The 15,147-nt window shown below is 50.2% G+C and overlaps 1 protein-coding gene across 5 annotated transcripts in view; it reads right to left on the bottom strand.

Moving 5' to 3' along the window:
• Nucleotides 1-1,357: 1,357 nt before the first annotated feature.
• The window catches only part of FAM53B (family with sequence similarity 53 member B), a 44,764-nt gene continuing 30,974 nt past the window's right edge, over nucleotides 1,358-15,147 (bottom strand). For all 5 annotated transcript variants that reach the window (XM_032116112.1, XM_032116114.1, XM_032116113.1 and 2 more), the window contains one exon: nucleotides 1,358-5,166. In XM_032116112.1, coding sequence (XP_031972003.1) covers nucleotides 4,843-5,166 — 324 coding nt within the window. In that variant the 3' untranslated portion in view covers nucleotides 1,358-4,842. The remainder of the gene's footprint in view (nucleotides 5,167-15,147) is intronic.

Below are 15,147 nucleotides of genomic sequence, written 5' to 3'. Positions count from 1 at the left end.
GCAAAAGTCCTCTTTTAATCAATGTATCAGCAGCTCTGCACCCTCTTGGGCTTTGGGCAAGACTTTTTGGGCTTTAACTTGTTTCAAATCTCCCAAGGCATCATGGAAATCGTGTAATTATGTTCGTGTTACAGATATTTATATATCCATAAGCTCAGGCAGTGTGTGCTGGCCACTGTCTGCATTCAGCCACTGCTCTCTGCAAGCAGGAGGTAAAGGATAATTCCAGCTCTGTTTCCAGCAATCCCAACAGCTGAAGACAACCCCGCTCACTGAAGGACACCAAAATTATGCTCCCTGTTTCTGGAGTGTTGGAACACTTGTTTTTCAGAGCTACCAGCTGGCCCTGGAGCTGCACAGCACCCCTTGGGGACAGCAGGGGAAAGGGGGCCAGGAATTAAGTTCTAATAAAATGAACTACATCTGGGAAAATGACCTTAGTGCAATTTTTTGGTCTGTTTTTGCATCTTCTGTCCTCTGGGTAGTGGTTCAGCCAAAGTGTATGGTACTGTCAGCATCCACACACATGGAAGGATGCTGTAAACCCTGGTCAAACGTTCAGGCTGTGATGGATCACTGAGAATTTCTTTTTTATCCCCTAATTCTTCCTTTTTTTTGCTATTACACTAAGCCTATCACTTCAATCTGATTAAGTTGAGGCAGATAAACATCCTGCCATCTATCATGAAACTTTTTACACTGTTTGCTTGCTGGAGGAAGTGCAGCCGTTTTCCTTTTTGGGTTACAAAGGCTGCAGGGAGAGAACTGCCCTGTTTCCCCAAGAAACTTAGCACCCCCATGTGCCCTTGGGCTGCTGCGGACCCTGGCCTTGCTTGAGTTTAGATTTTATTTTAAGAGGCAGTATATTCTGTCTGTCCTTAAACACAAAGAAGGAGGTGCTGCTTGGCACTTCAGTTTGCATTTTGTTGTTTCTATCTTTGGCTGTGTTACAGCTAAATGACAGTCTGGGGAGGAGGCATGGGAGATGTCCCCTCACCATGGGGAGGGTGCAGCATGTCTGTCTGTCTGCATGTAAGTATCATAAAATGTCCATTTTCCAGTGCAACCCATGGCTGGGACACCCTTCCTATTTCTAACACAGACACCCCGAGGGAGGGTCCTGGTTGAGGGCTTTCCCGACCCTCACCCATTTTTTGGGACAGCCCTTCCCAGCACCCATGGAGATGTCAAGGAGGTGCAGCCAAGAGAGGAGAGGAGAGGGCTCCATCAACCTCCAACCCCATCAAACTCCAACCACTGCCACATCCCCAAGGGGCAGCGATGTCCCCAACCCCCCGGACCCCCCAGACGCGCCCGGCCACGGGGACAGCACAGAGAGGCCAGACACAGGCCGGGGGTTATTGAACCAGGAAGCTTTATTTACACAGTAAAAGTAACAAGCAATTTCCTGAGATTGAGCTGCTCTAGTGCAATCAAGTCATGGAGGGGGCAGGAGCAGCCTCCTTGCCCGCCCCGGAGGGGACACCTTGGGCAGCCCCTCCCGGGACACGCACGGCCCGCAGCGCTTGTGCAATTGCCAGCGAGGCTTGGCTACTACAGGTCATAGCTTCAGAAGGCTTTGTTTTTATTCTTCTTCCCATTTTTTGTTTTGTTTTGTTTTGTTTTCTATTTGGCCATCCTCTTCTTTTTCTTTCTTGAACACCAAACCCACACACGCCGCAAAGCACTGCTACAATCCTAGAACATCCTACATCAGTCTGTTCGCCTGGGCAGCCAGGAGCTTTAAACAATGCACTTGAAACACGACTTCATTGGCCAAACAGGCTATGCTAGCACGTGGAAAAATTACAATCTATTTTACAAACACTTCTTTCCGTTGGTTTCTTTTTTTTTTAATGTACTCTTTCATAGGGCAGGCTCAAAGAGCTACATCTGCAAAACACACAGCAAACTCCCGTGCGCCTGCTAAGACTTTCTGTATCAAAATCCTATTTTTTTTCAGGATGAAGAACCTTTATTGCTGCTGCCACAGCTTTGGTGTCATCCCAAAACGGCTGCTGCCCAGACTGAGTCACACCTTGGACAAGCAGCCACTTAGTCTCTTCACAATAATGAGCCTATTTTAGCTACCTAGCAAGGAATAACATCCCTTGTCTGCATATTACTTTAATATCACATTCTGGCAGCCGGCAGGGACTTGCCAGGGAATCTGGGGGGTTCCCAAAGCATCTGTGTAATAGGTGAAGTCCTTTACAAACCAAGAGCAGGACCCCCTGGGGATGCCCTGCTCTCCCCACAGCATGGGAGACGGATCTCCTGCTGCCGGGGGAGCAACACCACTTCTGACTCTACAATCAACAGGATGTCCCCTGAATCTGAGGCACATACTATATTATATTTAATATTTTTAATTACTTTATTTATATATATATTTATATATATATAAATCCACAAATGTTTTACCTCTACACACAGAGAGAGAGAGAGAGAGAGAGAGAGAGAGGAAAAAAAATTTTAAAAGTAAGGCTTTCTTAAACTGAGAATAAGTACATGAAATCATACAAACCCAACAAGAAATACCCAACAGAACACCACCGTGGCCTCAAAACTGTCGCTAACTGTAGTCTGTGCCTACGCCAACGTGCCCAGTGTAAGGCCATGACTCATTGGAGAAGCGTTTTTAGTAAGGCAAACGGGTTGTGCTGAATGTAAACTGAATGCTACGGCTATGTCCAGGACAGCTGGGCCCATGGGCCACCTTCCCACTCTGGGGGGTTAGCATGGCACCAGGAGCAGCCCTTGGAAAGAAAACAGAAGCCCTTAGGAATTCCAGCCCTGGGGATGCCCACGTGAGAGCCCACCTGGAGCTCTGTGGCAGCAGCCCCATGTGGATTTGGGTGAATTTGCCCTTTTTTGCTCAGCTGAGGAGGTGCCTGTGGCCAGCGGGACCTGCGCACCCCGAGACCAGGATGTGTCAGCGGTGGGGAGGGATGGATGGAGCATCAGGAAGACTCAAAGCCAAGAACTGTGCTGTGAGGGTGCCACTGCAGGGGCACGGACAGAGGGGCAGCAGCCTGGGAAACACTGGCAGGGCTGGACCCTCCCAAAACTGAGTCTGAGCCCAGCAACACCTTCCACAACAGGACGGCTAAAAGTTAACCCAGGATATATGTTCTTCTAAGTGATGCATCAAGCGACACTTTAAAAGAGCTGGAGGGTTCCCCAAAATGAAAAGACATCCCTGTCATCCCCTCCCCGAATATCTGGGGCTCGTCCTGCCTGCCTGGAGGGAGTGGACACAGCCACTGCCACCAGCAAAACCTCTGCAGTGCCAGGACAGGGGTAACAACCAATGGGTTCCACTGTGGTGGGAGATGCTGCACGCATCCCAAACCACTGCGGAAAAAAGTGCACTAACATAACCAGAAATGATGAATGAAACCTGTACCAGCAGCTCTCAGCCTTTCTGAGTTATGGACCCTCAAGGCATTGCCAGCAGGGGTTCTGAACCCCATTAAAAATGTCATGTCTTCAACTGCTCTTGGTATCAATGATTTTTTTTCCCTTCTTGCTTTTGCAAAGCTCAGGAAGTGACCCCTGAGCTTGAAGGAAGCAACAGAAGGAATCCAGAAGATGCTGGAAGCCATTTGTACAGCTTTCCTAGAGCTTTAAACAAACAAACAAATTTAAAAAAAAAAACAAACCACCAAACAGAGGGAGAAAAGAACCATAGGTGTCCTTCTAAACCTGTTAGCAAGTGGACAGCTTATTTTTAGCAAAGAGAATTCATATCGTACAAACATAATGGTCACCACTTTATCTGTGCTTTAAAAAGGCACAGGAAGAGGAAAAGCTTTCAGTGCTGCTACCTGGATTTTCAGCCTTTTGCCAGCTGACTTTGTCAAGTAACCCCTCCACGACGTGCCTCGGGCGTGCAGCCCTTCACAGTAAAGCCAGAAAAAAGAGGGTGGCAGCCCTGCCCTGGGTAGCAAAGAGGGCACAGCTGCTGGTAAATGGGTAAACAGCCCAGCCCTGCCCAAAACAGGGTGTTGGGAACCCAAATGAGGGTGGCACCAAGCCTGAGTAGGGCTTTTTTCCCAAAAGGGTTCAGAGAGGGGGCTGGAAAGAAAAAAAATAGGGAAGGAAGGCATTTGAGCATCCCTGAGCAGCGCCCAGCAAGCACTGCTGTGGATGCCGCCCCACATGGGCCAGGGATCTGTTCAATTCCCCATCAGGAAAAGGAAAACTAAAAATAAAGGAGTAATAATCCAGCTCTTGCCATTATTAAATTTAAGCAAAACACTTCACTTGTGATTTCCTTCTCACGGCACTGCCAGGGACATGGGGAGCGAGGCGGGTGCTGGGGCCGCCCGGGATGCGGCCGGAGAAAAGGAGCTGCAGCTGCCCCGGCAGACACCAGCCAGTGCTCGGTTTGCAAATCTCAATATTCTGCTTTTCCCTCCCTTTCTCCAGTCCCAGGGGTGGTGGTTTCTCCTTGTGCACCCCTTTCTGAACTAGCACAGGTGGCACCTGTGGGAGCAAGGCCAGCTCCATCAGCTCCAACCCTACCCTGGCAAAAGCCATTTACTTGTGGATTCCAAGTTTTTGGCGATCCCCGTGCCTGGTTTCCCTGTGGGACAGGCACTTTCCTCTGACTGGCTGATCTCTGGCTACAGTAGTTACAAAGAATTTCAAGATTTACACACGCATGCACACGAATTCCTCTAAATACCTGATGAAATTTTGGCAAAGCTGCTTCATCCCCTCCAGCTGGCAGGAGGGGAGCAGTGACAGAATCCCACAAACTCGCTGGCAACGAGGAGCCCTCCACGGCTCTGCTGGCAGCCCCCGGACCCCAGGGCGAGAGGAGCTGCTCCCTCCTCAGTTGTTTTCTATCTGCTCGATGTCTATCTCGCCGTCCAGCTGGAAGAGGCTCTCGCTGCCCATCCCGCCACTCCTCCAGGCCGCCCTGTCCTCCTCCTTCCCGGCACTCTCCTCCTCCTCCTCGCAGGACAGGTCATCCCTGCTGGCCCGGCGGTTGTCAGGCCTGGCCCGCGGTGGCTCCGGGACTGGGGTGCAGGCGGGGGTCCTGCCCGGCATCACCTCCGGGGCCGCGGTGGTCCATGGCTGGGGGCCCGCGAGCCGCTGGGAGCCGTCCTCGGCCGTGGTGCTAAGGCAGGTGAGGCTGTTGAAAGTCTGGCGGTTCTGCAGAGGCAAGGGCAGAAAGGCAGCTGAGTTAGAGACGGGGGGGAATTCTGAAGCTGGGATGGAAGTTACGCCAGATGAGCTGAGGGTCTTCCCAACCCAGCTCCCCCAGCCCAACAGAAAGCAAGCAGAGCAGCAGGAACACTCAGCTCACAGCCAGCAGGTCCCCAGGAGATGGGTAGATGCTGCAAAGCCCCACCTCTCCATCCATGGCAGGTTCCGTGCCTCTCCTGCCCCTGCAACAGGCAACAGCACCAAAACCATCCCCAGCCTACTCTGGATCGGTCCCTTCACCATCTTCACCCCCTGCATCACCCAGTTACGCAGGGCAGTACAGAGCTCACCGAAAATGAATGAACATTTCCAACAACATTTCCATTTGTTGGAAAGAGACAAGTTTCTCCAAGAGAAACTTCAGCCCTTCCTTTAAGTAGCTGGAGCTTGTGTCCTACTAAACCCTCCTCTGTGATGGATCAGGGCTGTTCCCCTCACTAAAGACCATGCAAGCACAGTTCTCTGTTCCCATAGTCTCCACGCCTGGTTACCTTGGCCAGAAACTTGATTTAGTTTATGTGCTGTCACGTCTTCTGAACAGTTTCAAGCTCTGAGAATGACAAGGAGCACGCAGGCATTCCAAACCCTCTGGAGCAGAGCACGCAGAACCTCCTGGGGATGTTCTGGCCATCAGCGTGCTCACCTGCCAGGCAATGCCTTTTGCCCAGGCTGGTTTTTAAAAGAGCAGACTAAACCCTCATTCCTGAGTGCCAATGGAAATAACGAGGCCATCCCAGTGGCAGAGTGTGTGCTCTGAGCAGGAGGAGACTGAGGAGGATCTCAGCAGCTTGTGGAGTCTCTCATCAAGCCAGCATGTGATGGTGTGTTCACTTCTCACACACTTGGCTTGGACACATCCCATGGGATGGGCCTGAATGGGAACTCAACAAACACCTGGGAGGAAGGCAGCCCCCTCGCTAGCTGGAGATGTTCACCTGTTACTGGTCAGTTTTGGGTCCCTCATGACAAGAAAGACATTGAGGGGCTGGAGAATGTCCAGACAAGGGAACAGAGCTGGGGAAGGATCTGGAGCACCAGGAACAGCTGAGGGAGCCAGGAGAGCTTCAGTACCCAACAGAGCATTGGTGACACAGAGGGACAGCGCTGCTGCCTGTATCTGCTCTGGCTGGTGCAATTCAGGACCAAACACACAGCCTGAGACACAACCTTGCTCCAAAACATCCCCACTGGCATTCCCTAGGAATTAGGAACATTTGCTTGAGGCTTTTTCCTTTCAAATCCAGGTAAGCTGGGAGCAACTCCACCAAAATAACTTACTCCAGGCTGTAAATGAAGGAAAATCACCCATTTACATGGCCCCTAAGGGAGATGCAGGGGTTCTGCATCACGCCCCTATCAGTTCTTAACAAATCAAAGGGCCTTGTGCTGAGTTGGACCCATGGACCATTGCCCAGAGGCTTTGGGTGCTGCACTACCCCATGCACACAGTAAAAAAAGTCATTGCAGAGGCTGCTCTATCTAAACAGAGAAGTTCCTGCTGCCCCAAGAGGAGTTGGCCACTGCCCAAGCTGGGGGAAGCTACATTACACATGGCCTTCAGTCTCTGAAACCTTCAAAAACCCACAAGCCCCAAGCCCGTGTGAAAAAAAGGGCATTTTTTCCCTAATTACACAACTGCACCCAGTCCTCACATCATGATGGTCATATTTTGTAGATCCCAGCCGTGCCTCTGTCTTCTGGGTGCTGAGCATGCAGCAGCTTCAAGCAGCGCGCAGCACGCTGTGGTTAATGGACAACTCGTAATTACCACTGGAGAAGGCCCGAGGACATAGCAGAAATATTTCCTAAGCACTTCACAAAATTTGCAAGCATATTTCCAACAGTGATTTAGGCACTTGAAAAGCCTAGGTCTCCTGAAAGTCAACAGCCCTCTCAGAAGTGCAAATCCCTTCTACAAACAAAACTCTGGCACTTCTGGGAATGTTAATTTTTCTCCTTCTTAATCGAGCTCATCTCCTGGATCAGGCACTCCCCAGGGTCTGGTACCCAGGTGTGGACATGCTGGGCTGCTGCAGGTGGGACAGAGCATCCTGAGAGGATGGGAGATGCTCTGCAGTGCTTCAGAGGAGATGAGTGATTCCTGTGGTGGTGAATGAAGGAAGATGCAGCCTGGAGTAATTCAACACGTCCACAGCACATTCTTCCCATCCAAAAGAAAAGTGTTTCCAAGCTTGGACATGTCTCGGGGAACAGCCATGAAGTTACTTGACTTTCAGGGAAATTTTGCATTTTATGGGACTTTGGCAAGACAACCAAGCCAACAGCCTCCTTCTCCCTGCTCAAATCCACACACGCTGCAACCCAAGCCTTGAGTCATTCCAGAGAATGCAAGAAGACAGAAAACCCCTTCCAATGGTCCCGGTGCTGCCGGCACTGCGGCAGCTGCTGGTGGAGGAAGGCCACGTGTGGAGGGTGCTGGGCAGAGGCACTACCTCTGAGGCAGGTTTGACAGCTCAGAAAGCAAGTTTTCACAGGCACTGGCTGCCCCAAAATCCCACAGCTCACCTTCCCGGCGGCTGGGGTTGGGAAAGTGCCCCCAGGACGGCGATCACCAAGCCAGCATTCCATGGGCTGGCTGTGGAACAGCCGTGGATCAGCCACCACCGTCAATGCAGCGTCTGTTTTCAACCCTTTGGAGTCCTTTGCTCAGTTTTTATTTATTGGGTGAATTTAGCACGTGCTGAGGTGCTGAGCTGGCCAAACCGGGCAGTCAAGTCCTCCGCTGATGTCAGAAAAGAGCAGGGCTGGTGGCACAATGCGGCGCTTGTTCCCCATGGCCAGGCAGCCCTGGGCCCCTCTGAGCCTCTCCACAACCTTGGCCTCCAGTGCCAGAAAAAAAGGAATATCAGGCACCTCAAATCCTGTTGGTCTCAGGGAAACTGTGGGAATCCAACACAGATGGCTTTTGGGAGGTGTTTCTGGCCATCCTGACTTCACCCATGAGCATCTGTAACACACCTTACACCCAAAACACCTTTACTGACCACAGAGACTCATTTCTGACCATTTGAGGTGCTGGTTTTTCTTCGCCCAACCCTTCCCAAAGCTGCCTTAATCCAGCATGCTGGGCAAGCCCCCAGGGAGAAAATGAGGAGTTGCTAATGCAAGCACCTGAAAAATCATCTAAAAATATAAATAAGAAATGCTTGGACACTTGGAATAAGCTGCAGGGTTGCTCCAGAGAAAAGCCCTTCTTGCGTGCTGGTGACCAAGCTCAGGCTACTTCTCTTTCCCACCGAGTCTCGTGATGCTCCACACTGTGCAGGGACCAAGGCTACAATCAGAGAAGGCTGCAGAAATCAACTCACCCCTCACATCCATCCTTTTCCTCAGGTTTTCCCGCCCCTTAGGCACGTGTCCCCATCAGGGATGGGACTGGAGGCTGCAGAGCCCCGACAGCAAGCTGGAGAAATCCCTCAGCAACATTCCTCTGTCTGACTCTTCCCGTGGTAAAACACCCAGCTGTGAGCTCTTCCCCAAAACACGTCCCTGCAGACACCGTGGGTCTACCAGAACAAATATTAGCAGGACTGTGATCCCTGTGGTGATCACGGCTTTTGCTCACACACCTTTTATTTTCTTTCCACCCTGCCAGGTGATTGCCGCAGTTATCCCGGGAAAGGTGTAACGCTACAAGCTGTCAGCAGCACCAGCCCTACCTCCCAAGCTGTCATCACCTCCTGTTAGCACACTGGGCTACAGTTGCTTCAGAAAGCTGAAAATAACCTGGTGCCAGAAGGGAAGGAGGAAGCAGGCAGCGAGCGGTGCTGCTCCATGCGGGAATGACGAGCCTCTGCCAGCCCTCCAAGCCAGCAAAGTCACCTCCACTGGGGGATTCTCTGCCTGGCTCAGGTTTAAATCACTCTCCAAGGCAAACATCTCCTGTAAAACACCTTCGGCCTGAGCTGTTATCTTTGTATCATTATAAAGAAATGCTTTGGTTATTTGCATCACAGTAAATCTTGCCTGGCATTTGTGCCAGGGAAAGCGCTCGCCCGTGCTGCTGAGGAGGGCCAGGTGCTTGAGACTGGAAAATGAGATTGAAAAATGGGTTTGATTTGGTTTTTAAGCTCTGCAGAACTTCATTATGGCAGCTGGTGTGATTTGGGCCATGCACACACACACACACACACACACATATCACTTGGGTTCAAAGCTCTGCATTGCCTTTAAGGCACCCCCGATCTCCTCCAACTCCATCCCCAGGACGGTTTCCTGGTGAGTGGGAATGGAAGGGACATGAGGAGAGAGCTGCAGCAGGCATGGCTCAACCCTGAGGCTCCAACAACCAATTCTCCTCTTTATAACCAAGGAGCATCTCAGCAGCTTTGCCAACAGGTCCAGGCTACAGCACTGGCACAAGCACATTACAGGCTCAGTGATGCCCCAAACAGGCCTCACCAGCATCTCCCACAGAAGAAGCCTCTGAGCGATGAAGTGTTGGGAAAGAAATGCTGGAATACCTGAGGAAGGAAAACACAGGAGGCAGTGATGGGGGGTGTGAAAAGCAAACAGAGCCTGTGTGCCTGGTGCAGAGCAGAGCTGGGTTAGATGCAGTGTTGTCAGGGAGCTCAAACTCATCTGCTACTCTCTTTCCTTTAAAATTTTATCTATGGAGGCATTGAGCAGTTCACAGTCAGCCCCACAGCCTCCACCAGGCCAAGGTGCTGCAGAACGTGCCTGCAGCAGCATCCCCAGAACAGGGGATGGCTCCCTGCCCTGCTCCCAGTGGGTACCACATTCCTGCCTTGGCTTTCAGGGTCTGCCTTCCCAGCTCTTCCCTTCTCATTCGCTAAAGAACAACATTTACTCAGCCCCAATCCTCATTTTGCAATAAGCACCAGTGCTTACTTGGTGCATTCAAAGCTTTAGCAGATAATTTTGCTTTCATTCTGTTTGGTGTGAAAAACAGCTTTCACGAGCAGGCTCAGAAATATCTATTATCCTCCCAAGTCACTTCACACCACAGCATTAAACAAACAAAACAAAAAATAAAAAGCAAGAAGGAGGCTTTAAGTCATTAGTATTGATGCTGCCTTTGGAGCCTGTGGAGATAATTTGGGTTTACTCACAGTTCTGCTCTTGTCTTTGGAGATGTGTGACTGCCTCAGTGACACTGAGGATGTTCAGGGAGATTCCGTAAGTGCAAAAGAAAAAGCTGCTGTATGACCCACCAGTGGCAATCCCTCTGGTGCTACAGAGCCCCAGGCAGATGCTGGAGAGACAAATCCCAGAAATCATGGAGAAATACAGCAATGCATGGAATCAGAGCAGTGAACACTCTGAGGCTCAATTGTCCCACCCAAGCACAGCATCCCACAGCATCCCACACGTGGGGACTCAGTCCCAGCACAGCCTCCCAGCCCCTTCCTATTCATAATGATAATTGGAGGAAACCCTCATTTCCTGCCCAGAACAAATATTTTCCCTAACAGACACCGAACCCTTTGCTGAGAGCTGGAGAAATCCATTTGCTCAGACAGGTCATAAGTGATCACTGTGTATTTATTTATTTACAGGCTGCCCTTCCCAGCCTTTCACCTCTGCCTTCTCCTCTGCATCCTCTTGGGATGTGGCAGGGCATCCCTGGAGCACTGCAGCCCCTCATGCTGACACACTCAGCACTGCCAGGAGCCTGGTGAGGACAGTGGCAGGGGGCAGGGCTGCTCTCCCAGTGATGCTTTTGCAATGCCATGGATTTCGGTACAAAAGGGTGAGCCCAAACCTGACTTGTCCCCAGAGCTGGCAAAACGTCGGGATTTGGAGTGGCTCATCTTTGGGGAAATTCAGTGATTTGACTTGTCCCAAGTTAGGATGAAACATCACTAATATGGAATTATTCTTTTTTCTCAGCCCTATTCCATTTTCATACTTCATAATTTTCAGCATAGAAGTAATATTTCTGTTCTGCCACTGTGGTTCTCACTTCAAGGCCTAAATTAAAACCAAACTTCAAGTCACTGTTTCAGCAGCACTGCAAAGAGAACACCAGCAAGTAAAGGGATAAAATCATATTGTGGGTGACTGAAAATCCACAGTTTGTGGCACCTGCACCCACTGCCCCCACCTACGAAGACTTCCTGCAAATCCAATGCAGACTTGAAATACACCTCACTTATCTGTCACAGCCTCGACCTCAGGCTAACCCTGAGCATCCTTTCTCTGGAAAGGAAAATAGAAGTGACCTTATCTAAGTATTTATTTATTTATTATTTATTTAGCACCATTTCCTGAAATGCTCTGCCTCCTGAAACGCTTTGGTAGAGTTTTGCAAGGCAAGTGGTTCCAGGTAACTCCCAGTAGCTCCTAACTGACCCAGTAGCTCCTAGAGTTCTGGGGGGTTTTTTGTAAACCATGAAAAATCCCTTTTGGCTTTTTTTGAGCCAAAATGCCACTTTTGAGCATGCTGACTCCTTCAAGGATGAATCTCTGTGCTTTCTACAAGCTGTTTTTTGGAGTCACACAGCACACAAGCCTGGGGACAGGAGGGTTAATCAGCACGTGGTGAATCAGATGTGCATCCTTGGGATACAATTGGATTTTGTCCGTGTTTGGGACAGACACTGCCAAGCTTTGTTTGTGTTCCCAGCCCTGTCCTCCCATGTGAGTGTGAACAACGGGTGCAACACTCAGCCCTGCATCCCTGGGCCTCGTGGTGGGATGGAGCTGGGAGCAGGGGATGGAGGCAAGAGCAGGAGATACAGCCAGGAGCAGAGGATGGAATGGGATGGAACTGGGAGAGACATCAGAGCCCCTTCCTGTGCATGAAGGTGCTGCACTAGAGCTGGAGAGGGACTTTGGACAAGGGAGTGACAAGATAAGAAGGAATGCCTTTATGCTCCTATAGGGCAGAGTTAGATGGGATTTTGGGAAGAAATTCTTCCCTGTAAGGGTGGGCAGGCCCTGGCACAGGATGCCCAGAGAAGCTGTGGCTGCTCCATCCCTGGAAGTGCCCAAGGCCAGGTTGGACATTGGGGCTTGGAGCAGCCTGGGATAGTGGAAGGTGTCCCTCCCACCTTCAAACCAGCCAGTTTCTTTTGATCCTGAACCAAAGGCTTTTTCCCACCAAGCCACAAACTGACCTTTGCAGACTCTCATTCCTGTTTATTTAAAAAACACTGGGGCTTGGAAGCTGGAATCTCTCTCAGAAGTTACATCAATAGCAAACTATTTCCTGGGATACGTATGGAATTTAAAACCTCCAGTTTTTCGCCTATCATTGCGTTTGGAAATATTTGTCACCGGCTCGAGTGGGTGCTGACGCCAACTGAGATCACTGCCACCCCTCCTGCCCTCTCCAGCAAGCCTGAAAGGTGCCAAAACTCAAACAGAAAATCTTCTTATGTGAAAATTAGAGAATTTTACCACTCAAGGAAAGACTTGGGTGCTCAGAGAGGAGAGGTCCCTTCTCCCACCATGTAGTTTGGAACTTCTTCCCATTCAGTGCCAAGACCAGCCTGAAACATTTCAAACTGGTGGGCTGTTTACTTCAGCTCTGGGAGTGTACAGACTCTTTTGTGCACGGATCCTCATGGAAACTGCCATTATTCCAAAGTTTTGAAGGGAAAACAAGGCAGGGGGACCAGCCAGGCTCCCAGCCATGGTGAGCATCACACACTTCACTGAGTCTGGAGACCCTCAGGATCTCCAGCCCAGGCTGAAGCCGATTTTAACCCTGAACACCACAAGAACCACACATGCTCATTTCAGGGGGATGCTCCTGTGATTCCTGGTGCAGATGACTCCATCCTCTGAAGGCACGTGCTCCTCGCAGGGCAGTGAAGTCACCCCGTGAAAGGCTCTGTCTGTCCAGGCAGCCGGGGAGCAACGTCAATGGCCCCCTTGTGCCCAGACCCTTCCCACACCAGGCATCCCTCAGGCACAAAGTCCTCTCTATAACTCACCCTCATCAGGAACACCCAGGGCTTCACCCTCACCACCTCCTCAGCTGGTGTCCACTGCTGACAGCACCCTCTCATACACCCATCCCTCACAGGGAAGAAGCCATCTGTGAACTCATAGCCACGGGATGCTCTCCATAAGCCGTGGAGATGCAAGGGAATATTGTATTTTGATTGCCTTATTTATTCTACAGTAGCTACTCTCTGTCCCATATACTGCAAGACATTACTCAATACAGAGCTTCACGGAGGAGAAGCACTTTGCCAGCTGCCTGGGAACCCTCAGTGCTCATGAGTACAACCTCTGTAGAAAATTAAATGGGTATTAGAGAGGAGGAAAAGACCAGGAATACAGGATTTTTAGGAGAGATGTAGTTCTTCAAACTTCAACTGCTCTGAAGGCTCACAGAGAAGCCAAAACCTTGTAGAGACATCAGAAATGGGGCAGGAGTGCCACCTCCACGCCTTCATTGGCTACCAGCGCACAGATCCCACAACTGGGAGGAACCAATATCTCTCATTATGTCTGACAATTCCTGTCAGCAGTGCAATGCCTTATATGCCACTGAGATATTTGTGCCTTTCTTTTCATGGAAAGTTGCATTTTCAAACACTACAGCACCACCGTCCATTTCCAGCCAGGGCTACTCCTGTTCGGGGTTTGCGCTGCAGGGAACATGGCTGGGTTGAACAAATACATATATATATAAATATATATATATAAAATTAGAAAAATAGAATTGTTTGAGTTGGAAGGAACTTCAAAGGCCATCATGTTCCCACCTCTGACTTGGGCAGGGACACCTTGCACTAGATCAGGCTGCTCCAAGCGATATCCAATCTGGCCTTAAACATTTATTTCTATACATATTTATATATATATATATATATATATACATACACACATATATATAAATAAATTATCCATTTAAAAACCACATCTGTAAAAAGGATGGCTGTGTTTGGAACCGTCTTAACACAAATTGAAATCTCTCAGTGACCACCACATCAAAATTTTAGACAGCAGGAAGCAAAATGGGGAAGAGATAGCGAGGGCTTGCATGGCCACAGCCGGGCATCATTGCAAATTCCCACTCAGGGTGGCAGTCGTCGGTGTGAGGGATGTGTCATGTGTCCCCTGCAGCTGCCCAGAGCCTGTGGGAAGGAAGGCAATCTGCACACACCAACATCAGGGCTGGCCCATGGCTCGGCTTCCCGTCGATGACTCAGCCAAGCCACCAAACCCAATGTTTGTGCTGCCACGAGGCACTCAGGCACACAACACCCCAGATCCCAGGAAATGTTCACACCAGGATGTCAGAAAGCAGCGGATGTGGAGGTGGGCCAGGGCAAGTTCCTCTGGAGGAGAACTGCACCAGATCATGGGAGAGGAAAACCCAGTGGGTGTCCCTCCATCACACAGCATCCCCGGCAGTGTGTGCTTTTATTTTAGAAAATCCATTTTCTCACCTATTTCACCCAGATGCTTCTCCGAGTGCCTTGCAAAGGGTAAATCCACTCATCCCTGCCAAAATCAGCCACCTCCTGTCACCTTTGTGACACTTCTCATCTCCCATTTATTTTAGATGTACCCACATCAGAAAAAGACCAGCTCTTTGAAAAACCTCCCAATTCATGGAAAAATTTGATCCCAGCCATTTCTGATCATGGCCTACCAGTACAGACACAGTCCCTGGGGCTGTGAGGCCAAGAGCACTGTGTCTAGGAAGGAGGGCAAGCTGTGAGATTCATTAACACTCTGAACAACTGCTGGGATCATGGAGGAGTGGTGTTGTCCTCCTTGGGCTTGTGCTTCACATGGAAAGGAGGAATAAAAGCTGAGGCTGGAAAGCAAGCCCAAACCCTACCCTGAAAGGAGAGGATGGTTCATGTCCTTGTGTTAAGGAGGTCAGAGATGCCAGGCCAGGTACCCAAATTCCTCCTGACTGGGGTGAAGAATAGAAACCAGCTTCTTCCCACCTCACCTGCCTCCAGGATTTGGGAT

This window comes from Corvus moneduloides, chromosome 8, assembly GCF_009650955.1.
Source record: "Corvus moneduloides isolate bCorMon1 chromosome 8, bCorMon1.pri, whole genome shotgun sequence".
Classification (NCBI taxonomy): Eukaryota; Metazoa; Chordata; class Aves; order Passeriformes; family Corvidae; genus Corvus; species Corvus moneduloides.
Note: the sequence above shows the minus strand (reverse complement) of the source record. Positions and strands in the feature narration are given on the sequence as shown.